Source organism: Microcaecilia unicolor, chromosome 2 (genome assembly GCF_901765095.1).
Source record: "Microcaecilia unicolor chromosome 2, aMicUni1.1, whole genome shotgun sequence".
Taxonomy (NCBI): domain Eukaryota; kingdom Metazoa; phylum Chordata; class Amphibia; order Gymnophiona; family Siphonopidae; genus Microcaecilia; species Microcaecilia unicolor.
Window position 1 is genome coordinate 489,723,671 of NC_044032.1, and position 20,732 is coordinate 489,744,402.

Sequence of the window (20,732 nt, forward strand, 5' to 3'; positions counted from 1 at the left end):
AGTATCTTTCAGTCTTACAATAGGAAACAAAGGACCACAGATTTGTAATATAGAGCTGAAAAGACTGAAATGAACTCTCAAGAAGTCAGACCTTGCATACAGCAAACGGAGAAACTAAAATGTAAGACATCAGAGATGCACATTTCCAAATTCTCCAGTCTATACGGTATTTCTACTATTTAAATAGAGGGGGCTTCTCATACATCAACATCAATATTATGCCCAACTCCCAAATCTATTTCAGTATTCTCTTCTCCTCATATTATATACATCGACATCAATATTATGCCCAACTCCCAAATCTATTTCAGTATTCTCTTCTCCTCATATTATATTTCCAAATTCTGACATATTCCAATGAACACATTCAAAATAAAATACTTTTTATACCTGAGCATTTTATTTTCCCATTTGCTTTGGTTCAAGTGTCTGTTCTTCTTCTCTCAGTTGTTTTCCTGTCCTTGCAGGGTCTCCTGTCCATTTAACATTTCATTTCTCTCCATGTTCATATCTTCCCTTGTATCCCTAGCCATATGGTCCAGCAGATCCCCTCTGTGTTCGTATCCTTGTCCTCCCCCATGTTCAGCAACTGTCCTCTCAGGACCCCTATCTCCCTCTTTTCCAGTATTGCGCTCCAACCTCCATCCCGGACCCCATCTCCCTCTTTTCCAGTATTGCCTTCTCCCCTTGGCCATCTCCCTCTTTTCCAGTATTGCCTTCCCTCTTTGGCACCCATCTCCCTCTTTTCCAACATTTTCCTCCATTGGCCCTCATCTTTTTTTTCAGCATTGACCCCCCCCCCCCTCCCCAGGCCAATATCACTCTCCCATTCTTTCCCTCTGTGGTCTGGCATTTCTCCTATGATTGCTTCCCCCGTGGGTTCTGCATCACTCCCTGTCCCTTCCTCCCCCCTCCCCACATTTTCCCTACCTCTCTGCTAGTACAGGCAGAAGCAGCATCAATTAGAGCAAACTGCTTCCAGCTGGCATCATCGGAGCTTTCTCTCTGTAGGGTCCCACCTATTCTGATGCAATTACCTGTTCATGCATAGGCGTGGGACCTTTGCAGAGAGAAATCTCCATCAGCTGGAAGCAGTCTGCTCTAATAGATGCCTCTGCTGGTACTAGAAGAGAAGTAGGGAAGACTGCGTTGGGGGAGGGGGGGAGAGGATTGGAGAGTGTGAGGCAGCAATGCAGGATGGGAGGGTAGGGAAGGAAGCGGAAGAGGGGGCGAAGAGAGAGAGAGAGCAGACTCTGGACAAAACTTGCTATTTCTAAAAGAGGCCCTCTGCAGAAAGCTTATTCACCTGGAGGGCCTGGGCCTTCAAGGTCCCCCGTAGCTAGACCTTTGCCATGGAGGAGGAAGAAACAACAACCTATATGTGCTCACTCAAACTGTCTTCTTTTTCAGCAGCCAGACCAGCTTTCTGGTTTGATGCAATTCTATTGTAAGGGCTAGCTTTCACCAATTATTGTAGATTGCAAGAAACATTGGCCGTGTTTTTCAACACTTTTTTTTTCTGTGCAAAACTAATCTTAACAATTTTCACCTCATTGTTCTCTCACCAGACTTTAGTCCCCACCCCCTTTAGAAAAATAGCGCGATGCATTTCTTTGAGAAAAGAAGTTCAAGCTTCTTGAGCACAGAAACTTGCATGCAGTGAAACATAGTTGTTAAGCGTCCTTTCAAACAACCTCTCTACTTTTTCCTATTTTCTACTCTCTCCAATCCCCTCCCCAGCTGCCCCACTCCCAAAAACTAGCCCTTAACAGCTGTCCTGCCACTCAGCAAACTGGCCATTCCCCAAAAATACATCCTGCAGCTTCCCTACCATCCTACAAACTGCCCACCTTCAAACAATACCCTTTGCAAGCTGCCCAGTCCACAGAAACTGCCCCCTTCAACTGCCTCATCATCCCCCCCCCCCCCACACACAACTAATATAAACCACACATAGACGGTGAATAATTTCCTATCCCGAGTGGGATGCATTTTAGTCATTCTGATCTGTATTTTGTTTTCTTTAATTTTACTGTGAAAAATACTGGGCCCTGTTTACAAATTTTTAGTGCACGCTAACCATGTAGATGCCCATAATATTCCTATGGGTGTCTACACGGTTAGTGCATTCTAAAAATGCTAGTGCGCCTTTGTAAAATGGTCCACTGACTGAATCATACAGTATTCTTTTTGGTTTCTCTCTGCACAGCAAGCTATAGGCAGCAGAGTGTGGTGAGCCACTGGGGCCACAGCCGAACTAGTAGTTTGCCCAATATATCATCAGCAACTAGAGAATTTTTGGGGCAGAACCAGAAATTGGTTGGTTTGGCCTTGCCAACCAAAAAGGTGTTCCTCTGCCCTTGCAGCCAGCTAATATTTGTTGCTGTGAACAGGGCCAGATTAATGCAGTGACAAGCTAGGCACTTCCTTAGCATATGCAGCAGATGAATCCAGGAACTGGTGGTCTTAGAAATGGCTCCCAGATAACCTGAGAACCTATACAAAGAAAGAACTTCCAAAAACAAATTGGTGAAGCGTCTTAATTAATTTATTATTTCAAAATACACTCCTGCAAGAATGGGTGTCTATGATAGCAAGCAGGCACACCTATTCCTTAATTCTTACAGTTTATATTCCTTTCTCCTGTAACATAGGTTTCTGCCCCTAAATCCTTCATTGGATATTGATTTCACACCAGTTCTAGGCATCATATGTCAACCCCCACCCCCTCTTGCTGTTCCTCTGTTTTTTACAGAATTTCTATTTCGGATGCTATCTTGCAGGTATCCATTCATGGGTAGCTCTCACACCTGGCTTACATTCTCCTATCTCAGCCTTCAGGCTGTTCTGTCCTTGAGACTTTCATATGTTCCTGCATCAGCAGTTTGAGGCCTGTTGCCCCCCCCCCCCCCCCCAAACTGGTTATCTTGCTTCTCACATTGTAGCTAGCAACGTCCTGTCTTTAAAACTGCCAATTCCTCCAGTTTCCCCTGTCAGCAATTTTAACGCCATCTTAAAATGCTATATTAATTTCTATGTATTAATGTGGTGGTCCTTATTAGAAAGGGCCTGCAATATTAGTACACATACTCACACCTTTTGTCCCCAAAGATTTCCTTTCTACAAAGGCAAAAGCTATGTATTTTACTTTTTGCCTTTCTGTTAAGTGAAAAAGCAATATATACACATATTTCTCACAGTGGGTTGTGTCCATCTACCAGCAGGAGGAAATAGAGATTACAAAGCTGAAGGCAGTGATACCAGACGGTTAGCTCCTCCTTCACTTAAGTATATCTCTATCTCTAACAGGTGGTAGACAGTGTCTCTGCAGCTCCTGGATTCGTCTCTTGGGCCTGCTGCTGGGCCTTTTGGCCAGTTGAGCTTAGGGGGTGGTTGGGCTCTGTGCCAACTTTAGGGGCATACCTGGTGGCCTGGGTCCCTGTCTCACTTCGTGGTCCCTATCCTCCCAGAGGTTGGACTGTAGCCTTCCTCACTTAAAAAAAAAACCAAAAAACCTCTAGTCCACAACAGACCTCTGTTTGCTGCTGTTATCAGCTGTTTAAAAAAAAAAAAAAAAAACAATTCAGGACATAGGCTCTGCAGCTGCAACAGGACAGCAGATTGCTAAGAGGATCCTTGGGGGCAGTGTCTCTGGAGTTGCTGTGTGTGTGTGTAGCCTCCTGAGCCATTTTGGTGGCAGGCTTGCCTGGGAGGTCCTGCTGTCGGCGGGAAGTTTGACTGCACGTCTCCTGGTGAGTGCATTTTTTTCTGCCATTGTGGAACACGCGGTATTGGTGGCGGAGGCCACCGTAGGAGGCTCATGTTCTGAGCAAGCTTTGGCGGCAGCAGGGATGTGTGGTGGCGGGTGCACAGAGGCACAGGCAGGTACCAGGGATTTATTTCTCTCAAATGGGATTCCCGCTCTGAGGTGTCTAGTGCACGCACCATTTTCTTTTGGCGCCTCCCGATGCGGCTCACGCTTTCTGGCAGTTGGCTGCATTGGCGGCTTCGCCTTTGCTATTGGGACCCCTTCAGGCTTTGTACCAACCTCTCCTGATTTGGGGGAATTGTTTTGTGCCCAGATTTCTTCCTCCTTTTTCTCCACGTCCACTGGTTGAAGTGGCTTTTGCCCCCTTAGCATTTGTCTGTAGCCCACCCCTTTTCAGGGTTTCTTCAGGTACAGTAATAGCTTTCCTATCCTCTGCGGTAGATCCAGTGTTCCAGGAGAGGTGGATGGGTGCCGTGTTGAAGGTGGGGTCATTGGGACCCCTCTCTGGTTACCCCTCAATAGCTTTGGGGGAGTTCTTGCCCATCTTGGGCGGGTGGGTTCAAGACGGCAAGGTTGTCCAGAAGGAATCTGATGATCCTTCTGTGGTGCACCTTGTTTTCAGGATACACGTCAGCCAGGCAATCTGGGGGCTTCTCTGGGGTTGGGGGCTTCTGACCTTACCCCCGAGTTCATTCTGCTGCTCCATATGTCTATATGTTACAGAAGTCTGGTAGGGGAACTGACAGTTCCTTTTTAGTCCAGCCTTTGGAGATTTCTGGCTTGTTCCCTATCTCAGTCTCCACTGATGGACCCTTCCCCAAATAGGGGATGTTTACTCTCCAGCTCCACTAGGTTTTATTGCTCTCCTGTCTTCCTCTATTCGGAAAGAGTCTTCAGGGCAGTCCCTTTCTACACAGAAGCTGCAAGAATCACCTGAGCTGGAAAGCCTTGTTTGCCTAAGTGGATGCATTAATGGCAGCAATCTCCAGTAGGCCCCACTGGCTGTGGTGAGTTAAGATTTTCTTACAGTTCCTGCGTTGGCTAAGGCTGTTCTTGGTGTGGGAAACAGTGAACAGCATCAGAGCAGGGCTTCTTGTGTGTTGGCCCTCTGAATGGGCCTATTTCATATTTTTATTTACAGACTTTTCGGTCCTCTCAGTTTTTACTCTGAGGGTAGTTGCTTAAACACCCTGAAAGTTTCCCTCACTTCCTTTGTGGAACTCTTTATATTGGCAGTATAGGTATTGTCTATAGGTACACCACCCTGAGTGTGCCTGATCCCCTCTGAAATTGGAAGCTCTGCAGGGTTGGGCCTGGTTTCTACTTGGATGGGAGACTGCCTGGAAATACCAGGTGCTGTAAATTTTCTTTTTTTTCTGCACCTTTACAGGGAGTTTCTAGGCTTAGTGCCTTTGGCTCTACATTTCTGTGGGAAATGTTACATATTGTTGTTTCCTGGGGCTAGTGCTCTGGACTCCATGGTAACTGTGGAAGCTCAGTGCTGCCATGGGGGCATTATCTCCAGGTACAGTAGTTTCAGAAAATAGGTTTGTTTTTTTCTGGAAGATGGCTGGCTTTCAACCTAAAGGTTTCATATGGGGCATATTTTACTTCACTCTCCCATATTGCTTGCCTTGACAAAGCAGTTCATTGCATAGCTGGGACAGCTTACACTATGCTGCAGTGCCAAAGATTAGCTGCAGTGGTTTCCACACAGCAGCTGTGCTCTTCTAGTATTTCACTCTGACACTGGTCAAACTTGCATACCAGTTCTAGCTTCCACTGTATCTGTGACACCTCTAGCTACCTGTATGTTGCAGTGTCTCCTAAGGCTTTTATTGACTTTTGCATTTTTTCTTTGTATTGAACAGCTAGCAATATTGCAGAGCTACTTCAATTAGCATTCTTGCCTGTACTTCTCCTCTAGGAAGCATTTCTGCTCTTTCCTCTTTGGCAGTTTCTCTGGTTGGCCATTCTAGACCCTCATGTTCAGTTCCAGGCTTTGCCTTTCGGCATGGCTACAGCTCCATGCACATTTTCCTAGTGTTGGAAGTGTTGCGGCATTCTACACAAGGACTGCATCAGAGTGCACCCCGCTCTAGACGAGTACTGAGAGTTTATCTTCCCGGGTCTTGCTGTTGGAATCCTTGGGCTGGGTGGTCATCTTTCAAATGAGCCACCTCATCCCGTCCCAGACAGCTCTGTTATGATTTTTTCTTGACCGAGGACTGGAGGATCTAGCTTTGGACTTGGGTGCGCAGTCTACTTGAGGCACCGAGTCCTCGGACCTGGCAGTGCATTCATGTCTTGAGCTCTGTGGCGGCTACTTTGGAGGTAGTGCCGTGGACTGTGCTCACATGCAACATCTACAGCTCTCGCTTCTCGGCAGGTGGTCTCCTGTGTGCCATCTTCCGTGGCTGTTCTGTGCACAACTGCGCATGAACTGGTGGCTCTGCAGTTCCTCCCTGTGGAGGGGATGCCTTGGCGCCTCCGCAGTGGATAGTGGTGGTCATGGATGCAGGTCTTTTGGGGTGGAGAACCCTTTGCCTCCTTCTTCCACCTCTGGGACGGTGGATGACAAGTAAGATGGTGTGACCGATCTCCCACCTGGACCTGTTTTTGGTGCTGTTTGTCTTCTAGCCTTTCAGGACTTGTTGCAATCCAGACGGTTCTTGTTCCATCGGAGAACACGATGGTGGTGGCTGCTTCTTCGACTGGGTGGGACTCAGAGTCGGGCCGTGGCCACCAGGGCATGTCGCCCCCATGGAGTGAGCAGAGGACCTTGTGTTCCATTTCTTTGCGCCCACATCACAGGATTTTCCTATGGTGAGGTCTCTCTTTCTGCCATCTTCTGGTCTTGGTGGAATGGTTATTCTGCACCAGTGCTTCTTCAGTTTGGTCTTAAGTAGAGAGCTCTGGAGGTAGATCTGATGGTGTCCCAGCTGAATGCTGAGGTGCCTTCTTTCTTTTGTCATCAGAGAGAGGGCGATTCGGCAGGGCTGGTTGTTCAGCTGCTTCTTTAGCCGGAGGACGTTCTTCGACAATGTTTCCTCCATGGCCTCTCTGTGGCCGAGTTCTTTTCGGATCACTCTCCACCGGGGTTGAAAGCCATTCTGGTATCTCCAGATTGGCCAAGGCGCCCTTGGTATGTGGATCTGGTGCAGTGACTTCCCACCCTAATTAGGGATTGCTTTGGTACATCCCACCAGTTCCTGAATTCATCTGCTGCATACGCTAAGGAAGGTAAAATTATTCCTTACCTGCTGATAATTTTCTTCCTTTAGTAGCAGTAGATGAATCCAGGATCCCGCTATCTGTCAGCTGCGTTTGTTTTGTCTGTCTGCCCTTGACCTTGTCTTTAGTTTCAAAAAAAAAAAAAAAGAGAGAGAGAGAACAGAAGCCACTGAAGAGGAGTCCATCGTGGTGATGGTTTCTCTAAGTTGGACTGATGAGTTTCTGTTGTGTTTGATTGGTGAGGAAGGCTTCCTGGTTTCTTGTCTGATTCTGTTTGGTGATGAGACATACTGAAGTGAAGGAGGAGCTGGCCGTCTGGTATCACTGCCTTCAGCTTTGTAATCTCTATCTCCACCTGTTGGTAGATGGACACAATCCACCGGTTCCTGGATTCATCTGCTGCTACTAAAGGAAGGAAAATTATCGGCAGGTAAGGCATAATTTTACCATACTTTGGCTCCAATTGATGTGCTTAAGGCTCATGAGGTTAGGATTGCAATCTGCCAGTCATTTGTTTTTCAGGATTTCACAGAATTTCACATTAATTTCCTGAAGTTAGAAGGGTGACTAATATGTGTGGAGATTTTTTGTTTATAATCTGCAGTTCTATAATCCACCCCCCCCCCCCCAACAAAAATGTGAGTGAGCCCACCTTGCCTGCTTCCAGTTCTGCAGACACACTACTGGGTAGGATTCAGTCAATCGGAAAGCTGTGGGGACAGAGCACTGGAAGTGGGAATAGTCACAGACAGGAATGAGGTGAGCCGGGGAAACTTCCTGTTCTGTACGTGGTGGGGGTGGAGACAAATAAAGCTCCTCTTCCCAAATATATACCAGTACATTTTTACAAAAGATGCAGTTCCCACAGCTGCAGCATATATAAACTGTTTCACTGTGACATAGTGATTAAAGGACCTCATCTTTTAAACTGCTGTTTATATATCACGTTTATATATCAAGTTGTGATTCTTACTATGTTAGCCTATATAAACAGTTAAGCCATATAATGTTAGCCATATATTCTCAGTTAATCTTAAAATAGTTTAACCATGTTAGCTAGTTCTAAACAGTTCCACTGTAAGATATGTATTTTAGTGACAACACATTGTTGACAGTAAACAGCTTAGAACTTGTCAGTGAAGCGGGTTATAAATGCCAAATTAAATTTTAAAAATGCCATCTCCTCTCCTGACCAGACATACAGAAAGCCAGCATCGATATAGTTATACACCCATTCACATGCAGATACATACAAAACCAACACACACACGAGCCATGCTCTGCATGCCTTTCCCATTTGTTTTATTTTAACTGTTTTGTGTTACAGGTAAAGTAGAATTCTCAAAGTATCGTTTTTTTTTTGTTGATCTCAAAGTACAGTTAACATTTCCTCATGTGTGTCTAGTATAATAAAGTGACCGACAGCAGTAAATAAGTAATACATAATTCATATTATGTGTTTTTGTGTATGTAAACTTATCTTTGCAGTGTATTATTTTTTTAGCACTTTAATTGCTGTGTTACTGCCTTGGACAATCCTATAGCCTGAAAAGCAGTATATAGAAGTTATTAAATACAAATTTATATGTGCTTTATTTTAGTTAAATAACAAAAAAACACTAACTGGGGAGAACAACTTCACAGATACAATGAGGCATATGTTGTCTTCTCGTCTGAGCATGCCTGACTGTCCCAATTGTAACTATAGAAGAAGGTAAGTCTGCATGTTTAGCAAGAAAGAAGGTACAGAAGTTATCAGGTTGAATTGCCTGTAACACTCAAATGTGCCATAGTAGAAGTGAATGTCAATCACTTTAATATCTACTTGAAGAAGCTGTCAGTTGGTTATTCTATAACTAGTGACTCCTGCCTTCTGTTGGTGATTTGTTCATTGCAAATGTTTTGTGAAGAGATAGTGTCACTCAGTTTTGCATAATCTGCCACAAACTAGTTGTATTGGTTCTTGTGATATATACACAACAAAAAAATATGAGACTCAAAAACATATATGTTTAGTGAGTAAGGAGGAGATTTTCAGTAAAGTGGTTGAACCTCAACCCATGAACTCAAAGTATATGAATCTGCTGAAAAATCGGCTACTCATAACATCTCACCAGCCATCATATAATTCCCTTCTGTGTTTCCAAGTGAAAACAAAATTGTTTTATTGTGCAAACAAGTGTCTTCTCTTGTATTTACTGTCTGCCACCATCATGTAAGGGCAAAAATCCAAAGACATATCTAAACTTCTCCTATGAATTATTCCACAACTTATAAAAGTCACTTATCTGCACAGTTCTTAGCGTTGGAATAACTCCAGAGAGAACCCTGTTTCAGCTTTTCCTTCAGGGGCTATCAGCCATCAATAACTATCTGCTCAGACCGCTTTTACTTAAGTAGACGGCACCTTGCTCAATATCAAAAAAGGCATATGGGCTGAAGCGAATGATCACCATCTTTGCAGATAAAGAAGAATCACTGTAAATGTGATGACATCATCAAATAAACTTTATTTAAAAATGCACAGTTAAATAATAAGTGGTCCATGCAATAAAATCATTGAGTCCCTGGGTTTTTACTGATGCAACTCAAAAATCCAGTATTGTTCCCACAATGACAGCTGGGCTGTTCTATCTCTCTGATAAGAATTAGGAATTTGTTCTATAAGAAGCCATATCAAATAGCTAAACAAGTGACCCACTTCCATGCAGTGAGCAACCATAGGAGCTGACAAAGTCTGAGTATTAAGATGACTGTAATGATCAATGAGTATCAACCGTAATGTGGTATTCTGTTTATAGTTCATGTTGAGATCTTTAGCAGTCTGCCTTGTTCTGTTTTAGTTATAGTAGGTGTGTTGGTATTCTAAGGCCTAGTGTACTTTTGTAGTACTACTTGTTCATAAATAAGGTTCCTGCTGTTTGAATCATAGGAGTTAGTGCTACTGTTGTATGGCAGGTTTGCTACATGTATGTTGAGTTAGGATTTTTTTTCAGATTTTGTATTTCTCAGTGTTCCTGGTACTGGAGAGATTTATGTTGTGGCTCAGATGACATGAGAATCTGATCTGTACTTGTTGGAGGGGATTTAAGGTTTTTGTGGATGTAGAGCATGTTTACATCTAAGTCATAAGAACTGTGTCAGCCCAAAGGGTTATATATGCAGTGGTTTAATAAGAGCCCCATAATCAGTTTGAATTCTTAATTCAATAGGTAAACCACTCCAGATCATTGCTCTTTGATAAGAAAAAGATGACATCTTGTAATTTAATCCTCTGGTGCTGTGGAAACAGAGAACTAATTGTTTCTTGAAGCATAATGTTCTACAGATAGGGGGAAATATTCATAAATTGCACATTTATTTATTGGGATTTATTAACCGCCTTTATGAAGAGATTTACCCAAGGCAGTGTACAACAGGTCCTGTTTAAAATAAAACTTCCAATTTTGTTAACAGCATAACAATAGTAAAAATGACAAAATATAAACATATATACAATAAATGAGGTATGCTTCAAAGCAGCAAATTGAAGCCTAATAGTAGAGTACAAAAAATATATTAACAGCACTATAATTCAAATAACAGAGTTATACTATTGAAATTCCTAATAAGAATGCATTAGAACATTCAAATAGTTTTAAACAAGAGCTCAGTAAAGTAATACAAGAATTTGATGCAGTTAAAGCAGCTTCTAGGACTGCACAGAAAAATAGCTTCTCACCACTCCCTCAAAGAATAAAACCACATAAGAACAGATGGTTTACAGTAGGCTCAGGCAGTCTTCGTCATGTGACACAGAAGCATCCGCCCGCACAAGTGTTGCCACTAAAGAATTCTTTTGCTCCATTACAGCACTGTAATGCTCCTGAAAATAGAACTGAGGCAGAGGAAAAAGCAATAAAGTTGGAACAAGAAGACATGAAGGTACCCAAAGTGAAAAGACACCCCCAAATCACTAATGTTGAAACACATACCAAGAAATATAGATGGAAAGCGATGGCCACAAATGCTCGTAGTCTAAGCAATAAAGTTCATGACCTTCAAGCCCTGATGTTGGAGGCAGACTTAGATGTTGTTGCAATCACAGAGACGTGGCTCAACGGTTCCCACGAATGGGGTGCAAGCATACCAGGCTATAATCTATTTAGGAAGGATAGAGAGGGTCGTAAAGGTGGAGGAGTAGCTCTGTATGTGAGGAATGATATCATGGCGACTGAAATGACAGGGACCTGGGGAAAGGAAGAAGCGATATGGATCACCTTAAAAAGAGATGATAGAACCTCTGTCCACGTGGGTGTTGTCTACAGACCCCCAACACAATTAGAGGAACTAGATAAAGATCTGATTGCAGATATTCAAAAATCCTATATAATAAAACTCACCCTCAACGTTCTGAGGACACTGACGTCACTGTCAGGTCCTCCGGGCACTTCCTTCCGGTTCGAAGCCTTTGTGGTGGTGAAGCCACCAAAAACACTGTGTTGGGGCCCCGCCCTCGCGTCTAATGTTATGACGTTGAGGGCGGAGCAATGGCGTCAGTGGCTTCACAACCAACGAAACAGCACATTGAAGGTGGCGTGCCGAGGACCGCAACAATGGCGAACAGTGCCTTCAGAACGCCGAAGGGGTGAGTAGGGAGGGGGGGAGGTTTGGAAGGAAACCGTGCTAGCGCCCGTTTCATTTCCGCAAGAAACGGGCATGTTTTACTAGTTAGGAAAGAAAAAAGAGGTTCTGTTGATGGGAGATTTCAATCTGCCGGATGTAGATTGGAAGGTTCCATCTGCCAAATCAGAAGGAAGTAGAGAGATCGTGGATGCTTTCCAAAGTGCTTTGCTCAGTCAAATGGTGACGGAACCCACGAGGGAGGGAGCGACGCTGGATCTGGTGCTCACAAATGGGGATAGTGTGTCAAATGTCCGAGTGGGTGCACACCTGGGAAGCAGTGACCATCAAACGGTTTGGTTTGATATAACGGCTGAAGTGGAGGGCGGCCACTCTAAACTCAAAGTCCTGGATTTCAAGCGTGCTGACTTTAGTAAAATGGGGGAATACCTAAGGAAGGAGCTGATGGGCTGGGAGGAAGTACAAGAAGTGGAAGGGCAGTGGTCCAGGCTGAAAGAAATAATAAATAGTGCCACAGACCTTTATGTAAGGAGAGTAAATAAAAGCAAGAGAAAAGTAAACCGATATGGTTCTCCAAGCAAGTGGCTGAGAAAATAAAGGCTAAAGAGTTAGCGTTCCAGAAATATAGAAAATCTCAAGAAGAGGAACACGGGGAGGAATACCGGATGAAACTGAAAGAAGCCAAGAGAGAGGTACGTCTGGCGAAGGCGCAAGCAGAAGAACAAATGGCTAGAAATGTAAGCAGGGGCGACAAAAATTTCTTCAGGTATATTAGTGAAAGGTGAATGACTAAAAAGGGACTCGTGAGACTAAAAGATACAGTGAAACGCTATGTAGATAATGATGAAGAAAAGGCCAATTTGCTAAATAGATACTTTTGTTCTGTTTTCACTGAAGAAAATCCTGCAGAAGGACCGCGAGGGACTGGCAAAAGTACACATGAGAATGGAATGGATATAGCACTGTTCACAGAAGAGAGTGTGTATCAACAACTTGGAAAGCTAAAGGTGGCCAAAGCCATGGGACCGGACGGGATCCGCCCCAGAATATTGAGGGAGCTCAGAGAGGTTCTGGCGGGTCCTCTTAAAGATTTGTTTAATAAATCCTTGGAGACGGGAGAGGTTCCGAGGGATTGGAGGACGGCGGAGGTGGTCCCTCTTCACAAAAGTGGTGATAGGGAAGAAGCTGGAAACTACAGGCCGGTAAGCCTCACTTCGGTTATTGGAAAAGTAATGGAAGCGATGATGAAGGAAAGGATAATGAATTTCCTGGAAGCCAATAAGTTGCAAGATCCGAGACAAGGTTTTACCAAAGGGAAATCATGCCAAACGAATCTCATTGAATTCTTTGATTGGGTAACTGGAGAATTGAATATTGACGTGCTATAGACGTAATCTACTTAGATTTTAGCAAAGCTTTTGACACAGTTCCCCACAGGAGGCTCTTAAATAAACTAGATGGGCTGAAGATAGGTCCCGAAGTGGTGAACTGGATTAGGAACTGATTGACGCACAGACGACAGAGGGTGGTGGTAAATGGAGTTAGCTCGGAGGAGGGAAAGGTGAGTAGTGGAGTGCCTCAGGGATCGGTGCTGGGGCCGATTCTGTTCAATATATTTGTGAGTGACATTGCCGAAGGGTTAGAAGGTAAAGTTTGCCTATTTGCGGATGATACTAAGATTTGCAACAGAGTGGACACTCGAGAGGGAGTGGAAAGCATGAAAAAGGATCTGAGGAAGCTAGAAGAATGGTCTAAGGTTTGGCAATTAAAATTCAATGCGAAGAAATGCAAAGTGATGCATTTAGGGGGTGGAAACCCACGAGAGACTTATGTATTAGGCGGTGAGAGTCTGATAGGTATTGAGGGGGAGAGGGATCTTGGGGTGATAGTATCCGAGGATCTGAAGGCGACAAAACAGTGTGACAAGGCGGTGGCCGTAGCGAGAAGGTTGCTAGGCTGTATAGAGAGAGGTGTGATCAGCAGAAGAAAGGAAGTGTTGATGCCTCTGTACAAGTCGTTGGTGAGGCCCCACCTGGAGTATTGTGTTCAGTTTTGGAGGCCGTACCTTGCAAAGGATGTTAAAAAAAATAGAAGCGGTGCAAAGAAAAGATATGAGAATGGTATGGGATTTGCGTTCCAAGACGTATGAGCAGAGCCTTGCTGACCTGAACATGTATACCCTGGAGGAAAGGAGAAACAGGGGTGATATGATACAGACTTTCAAATACTTGAAAGGTATTAATCCGCAAACAAATCTTTTCCGGAGATGGGAAGGCAGTAGAACGAGAGGACATGAAATGAGATTGAAGGGGGGCAGACTCAGGAAAGATGTCAGGAAGTATTTTTTCATGGAGAGGGTGGTGGATGCTTGGAATGCCCTCCCGCGGGAGGTGGTGAAGATGAAAACGGTAACGGAATTCAAACATGCGTGGGATATGCATAAAGGAATCCTGTGCAGTAGGAATGGATCCTCAGAAGCTTAGCCAAAATTGGGTGGCGGAGCAGGTGGGGGAAGAGAGGTTGGTGATTGGGAGGCAAGGATAGTGGAGGGCAGACTTATACGGTCTGTGCCAGAGCCGGTGATGGGAGGCGGGACTGGTGGTTGGGAGGCGGGAAATACTGCTGGGCAGACTTGTACGGTCTGTGCCCTGAAAAAGGCAGGTACAAATCAAGGTAAGGTATACACATATGAGTTTATCTTGTTGGGCAGACTGGATGGACCATGTAGGTCTTTTTCTGCCGTCATCTACTATGTTACTATGTTAAATAACATAGATGGTAGTAATGCTTTTCTACAATACAGCTTACCATGTAGTTGAGGGACCAAGTGCAGATATATAGATGGGGACAAGATGGGTGGTACTGAGTCAGTTGGGATAAATAAATGGGTAGCTAAACTGAAGACAAATTTTTGTACAGTTAAACAAGATATAAGGAACTGGTCTAAGTTACAATGTATGTAGCAAGCTAGTCCAGGTGCAGAGTGCTGTATAGCCAGTCACACTATGTATTAAAGACTTGGGAGAAGAGCCAGGTTTTCACCTCCTTCCTGAAGTAGAGGTAGTCTTGAATTAGACTTAGCCCCTTTGGGAGTAAATTCCAGAGCGTGGGGGCTCCTCCTGAGAAGATTTGTTGCCAGGTATCATATCGTACAATTTTTTTTTATAAAGGTACAGATTGTGAATTTCCTTGAGAGGACCTTAGAGGTCTGAAAGGTGTGTAAAGGGCTAACTTATTCTTAACCCATTAGTGCCCAATGTTCCCATATGGCTTATTATGGGAACATTGGGTACTAATGGATTAAAGTACTCTGACCCATTTTGCCTGAGGACCTACTACTACTATTTAGCATTTCTATAGCGCTACAAGGCATACGCAGCGCTCCACAAACATAGAAGAAAGACAGTCCCTGCTCAAAGAGCTTACAATCTAATAGACAAAAAATAAATAAAGTAATCAAGTCAATTAATGTGAACGGGAAGGAAGAGAGGAGGGTAGGTGGAGGCGAGTGGTTACAAGTGGTTACGAGTCAAAAGCAATGTTAAAGAGGTGGGCTTTCAGTCTAGATTTAAAGGTGGCCAAGGATGGGGCAAGACGTAGGGGCTCAGGAAGTTTATTCCAGGCGTAGGGTGCAGCGAGACAGAAGGCGCGAAGTCTGGAGTTGGCAGTAGTGGAGAAGGGAACAGATAAGAAGGATTTATCCATGGAGCGGAGTGCACGGGAAGGGGAGTTTTAAATTTAGCCCTGTAAGGTTCTGGTTTAGCCAGTGTAGTTTTGCAGAAAGGGTGTGATGTGGTTTCACCACTTTCAGCCTTCTATCAAGTCATGCTGCAGCATTCTGAATTATTTGGAGCCGATACAAACTGTTTTACCAGTGCACAGCATATTACAGTAGTCTATTCGTGGTGTTATCATGGCACAGACCACTGTGGTCACTGTAGTCACTCATCTTTTCAATGTATGGAGAGAGATTTTGTAGCTGCTGCAAATGATGGAGACAGTTTTTAAAGGTTGTTTTGAATTTGCAGGATCAAAGTTAGTGATGAGTCTAGCAGTATCCCAAGATTCCTGACCTGTGATTTTAGGGGGAGTTTGTACTTCCCAAAAAGTATTTTGAAGTCAGGTATTTGTCCACTACTTAAGTTAGGTATCCAAAGAAAATCTGTTTTGCTTGGGTTTAGGCAGAGTTTGTTGTTGTTTGCCCATTCTTGATTTGCGGTTAGTCAGGCAGTTAGTTTACGGAAGACGGCTGTGGGTACATCTGGTTCAATGGCTATGAGTAGCTGCAGATCGTCAGCATAGTAAATATAGAATTGTGTTCATTAACCAAAGCAGCTCAACCAGAGGCTTGAGGTTGATATTAAATAAAATGGGAGACAGTAGGACCTGTTGGAGATTTTTTATTTTGTTTGCAAAGTAAGTGGCAAAATCATTGCTGGTTAGTTGTGACTGGGCAGGCTGGTTCTGTTGTAGGGTTTGCAGTAGACTATTTACTATTTTAAATAGTTGCTTGGTTGAATTTGCAGCTTGTTCATTGTGTTCAGATAAATATTATTTTTTGGCTGTTGTTAAGGCCTGGCGTTAGATTGCCGTGTGTTTCTTACAGTTGAGCCTGTCTTCATCTAGATTTTTGCTATTGTCTTTCAAGTTGATGCCCTTGACACTTAAGAGCTGTAGTTCTGGGGAGAGCTATGGGGGAACATTTGTGCATAGGACCTTCTGTAGAGGGGCCGTTTTTTTCTAATGCCATTGCTAAGCATGCATTCCAGATACCAGATCTGTTCTGACACTGTTGCCATGACTGACTATGGAAATTTGTAAATGCTTTGAAAATATGCCTCCATATATTTTAAAAACCAGTGTACAAAGTTTAATTGTGAGGGCCTCTATTGGTAACCAGTGTGATCATGGTAAACCCTAAGGAACTCCACCCATGACTTTCTAAGACCAATAGTGTCCTCATACCAAAACCTCAGTGAGAGCCCAGTTAGGATGGGGGATTTCACAATTAGTTGAATAGCCTCAAGACCTTATAATTTTTTTTTTAAGACTGAATATTTGCAACCACTCTATAATTAGACTGTGCTACAATCAACATCCCTCTTGGTCATATTCATTCAAACACCAGTGAAAATATCCAAGTCTTCAATTTGCAATGAAAGGCTAGGTAATATGCCTTCTTTCTTAACTTCACAAAGGAGGAGCCCTGCTTATTAGTTTCTGTTTCCCAGTGAATAGCAGTTTCAAGCATCAGCAGATTGTAAGGTCAGACAAAATTCCTGACTGGAATATAATGATCAGTTAGGAATATACTGATGTGCCACGTGGGTAAGATAAGAGGTAGCAGTATCCTTCAGTGTTCTAAAAAAAGTCATAATTAATACCTTAAACTCTACCTTTGGCTTAATTGGAAACTAATGATGAGGTTTTATCAGTGGAGTGGCTATTTACCATTGTCCTTTCTGGTATTCACTATTGCAACTGTATTTTGGGTAAGTTGTAACCAAGTCAGGTGTTTGTTTTAGTATTCTCAAATGCACTGCATCACCAGTCTTAAGTTGGAAAGCCTCAGAAATGATCTAATCTGCCTGATAAACCACAGCTTTGGAAATGGTTTTCTTACCGTTGATCATACCTGAGCTTCTGTTGTCAAGGAGACTAGACAAGAAATCCTGTCCGTCAGAGATTTATTTGACTATAAGCTATCAGCTCATTTGATCTGTTCTTGCAGAAAGCTAGTTTGCAGGGCAGGAGTATAATTCATTCTCCGAGGACAAAGGGTCTTGCATATTCTCACACATGGGTAGAGGCCGATCCGCGTCCGGCATTTATGCCAAAGTAAAAATACAGAGCTTTGTGAAGTGCGAGCCACACTACTGCGCATTTGTGAATGCCTTCCTGACCACCACGAGAATGCAGTCCTCTCAGTTTCGTTTTTTCCACGCGAAGAGAAGCTGCACTTTCTGGTGTCTCTTCTCATGTCCGATTAAGAGCTTTTTTGAGTGCCTTTGGCCTTTCTTTCTTATTTGTGATCTGCTTATTTTTCAAAAAGAAAAAAAAACACCTTTACTTTTTAGGCCCTGACTCCGGTTGGGTGCTCCCTTTTTTCGTGCTTTAGGCACCATCGAGACATTTGATTTGGCCAAAGAGGTCTTCCCGTCCACGTCCACAAAGAATCCCAGTGGCTTCAAGCATTGTACCTGGTACGACTAGACCATCTTGTGAAAGGACACCCATTCTTGGTTTCTGCAGTGTGTTGGGCCTGACCGCAGTGCTTCTAACTGTGTTCTCTGTCTTTGTATGAAGAAGAGGACCCAGGTTTCCCGGGAGGCTCAACATGAAAAGATGTTTGGAGCCAGGACCAGTTCCTCAATGTTGGCGTTGGCATTGACGAGTGTCGCATCAGGAGCATCGGTAAGCATGGCTGCTTTCAGACCGCTAGACACTGGGAGCAATAAGGAATTGAGTGGGTCTCCACTTGTGTTGATGTCTCCTGCTGTGCAGGCCCCCCTGGGATTGTCCATCATCAGACCCAACCCCGAGGCAACATGAGGATACGATTTTGTCCTTGTCGGCACCAAGGAGCTTGGGTGACCTGCTTTGGGCGAAGGCCAAGAAGCACCTTCATTGGTCACCCTCAATACACAATGCCCGGGAGCTCTGGGGCACCGAGGGATTCGGCACCCGAGAAGCTTCGGTGCTGGGAGAACAGCGCTCCCTCCATACAGGTGGTGCCGATGTGATTGTTTCCAAGCAACTGAGATCCTGCTCCCCTGTTGGCCCCAGCTGTTCTGCAACCTGTGCCTCAGCCAACACCGCAGCTTTTCCTGATGTCAGCCCTCAATGAGCGCATCTGGGCCTTTCTCCCTGAACTGCTGGATGGCCTCATGCAATGCTGTGCTTTGGTATTGGGGGTGCTTGTGCCTGCCACACCTCCCGCTGCGGCCCCACCTGGCGGCCTTCAGTCTGCTGTGCGGACTCCTCTGCTGCTTGCAGCCCCAGTGTCAACAGCCGCCCAGGCCGGTACCCCCTCAGCGTCGATGAAGGAAGCTTCGCCGGAGTCAAGGCAGGAGCCGGTGTCTCGATGCCACTGTCAAGGACATAGTTCCTCGGCATCGAGGCAGGCTCCTTCTCGGTCATCGTGTAGGGAGATTTGATCAGAGTAGCAGAAGGCATGTCAAAAGTTCTTGGCCAGGGGCACTTATGGCACTTTTGATGTGGCATCCAGTCTCTGCTCAAAGTATAGCAATGCTATACGTATGGCTGCGTGTTTCTGACTTGGAACATTCTGTTCAGCAGAGGTTGGCAGATGCCCCTTGCTGGGGGGATAATCTTTTCGGAGAGAAGGTTGAGGAGGTTGCTGACCAAATCAAGAAACACACTGATACTATCTTTTCCGCCGGGCGCCTTCTGCATCCATCTCCTCATCTAGGAGTTTTTCTTGGCAAGTTGAGGAGTGGCCCCCTATTACTACTATAGGTGTAGGTACACTCCTTTGGCTTGTCAGCCTATTCAGGCTCACCCCCAGCATGCTCGTTCTCTTCAACAGTGTGTACTTAAGACCCCTGTTACTCCCCAGTCAAAGCAAGAGGCGAGTTTTTGACTGGCTCCAGCAGAGCATAGCATTAGTACAAGTGTCCGTTCCAGCCGACTTGCAGGTTGGGGGGAGGTTGAAATTTTTTTCACCAAAGGTGGCTTCTTCAAATAGTCCATCTCGGATACACCCTCAATTCGCATTCCAAATCTCCAAATTGCTCACTGAGAGCTCATTCAGCTCGCAGCACAGGAAGGTACTTGCAAAGGAACTCTTCGCCTTTCTGAAGGCCCATGTGGTCAAACCCATTCCACCAGGGGAAGAAAGGCAGGGATTCTATTCCAGGTGCTACTTGTGCAAAAGAAGATAGGGGGGATGTGTCCCATCTTAGACCTAAGGGCCCTGAGCAAATTTCTAGTTCGAGAGAGGTTCAGGATAGTTTCCCTGGGCACCCTTCTCCCAATTAAAAAAAAACAAACAATTGGCTATGCTCGCTGGACTTAAAGGATGCATATACTCATATCCCAATACTTCCCGCAATTGGAGTTTATAGGAGCTCTGCTCGACACACAGAAGGTTCGAGCCTACTTCACGGAAGCCAGCACACACAATCTTGTCTTGTTGGTGTCCAAGGTTCGAGCCTTTCAGCAGGTCACGGCTTGGCAGATGTTGAGATTGCTGGGCCACAAGGCTTCCACAGTGTACGTTACACCCATGACACGTCTTCACATGAGATTAGCTCAATGGACCCTGGCTTCTCAGTGGTATCAAGCCACGGGGAGTATGGAGGATAACATCCAAGTGTCCCCAGAGCTTGTTCCCACTCTTCAGTGGTGGACCATTGGATCCAGTTTGACTCTGGAACTTCCATTCCAAATTCCTCAGCTACAAAGGATGCTGACGACAGATGCCTCTCTCCTGGGATGGGGAGCTCATGTAGATGGGCTTCACACTCAAGGAACTCGGTCCCTCCAAAACGAATCTTCAGATCAACCTCCTGGAGCTTCGAGCAATCTGGAACGCTCTAAAGGCTTTCAGAGATGGGCTGTCCCATCAAATTATTCTCGTTCAAACAGACAATCAGGTTGCAGTGTACTACATCAAGTAGGGGGGCACCGGCTCACGCCCTCTATGTCAAAAGGCTGTCCGGATGTGGCATTGGGCTTGCCACCACATTATGTTTCTTTAAGCCACTTATCTGACAGGCGCAAAGAATACCCTGGCTGACAGGCTAAGCAGGATAATGCAACCACACGAGTGGTCTCTCCACATGGCCATGGCCCACAAGATCTTCTAAGCGTGGGGCACCCCCTTGGTGGATCTTTTTGCCACTCAGATCAACCCCAAGGTCCCTCAGTTCTCTTCCAGGCTTCAGGCCCACAGCAGAATAGCGTCAGATGCCTTCCTTCTCAATTGGGGGCAGGCCTCCTGTAAGCTTATTCTTCGATACCTCTAGTAGGAAAAACTTTGTTGAAACTAAGCAAGACCGCAGAACCATGATTCTAATCTCTCGCCTTACTGGCCGAGACAGATTTGGTTCCCTCTTCTGGATTTATCCTCCGAAAAACTGTG

General features: G+C 44.8%; 1 protein-coding gene across 3 annotated transcripts in view; it reads left to right on the forward strand.

Annotated features, from left to right (window-relative positions):
- FAM193A (family with sequence similarity 193 member A) overlaps nt 1-20,732 on the forward strand; it is a 328,734-nt gene that overhangs the window by 157,749 nt on the left and 150,253 nt on the right. For all 3 annotated transcript variants that reach the window (XM_030191118.1, XM_030191119.1, XM_030191120.1), the window contains one exon: nt 8,605-8,717. In XM_030191118.1, coding sequence (XP_030046978.1) covers nt 8,605-8,717 — 113 coding nt within the window. The remainder of the gene's footprint in view (nt 1-8,604; nt 8,718-20,732) is intronic.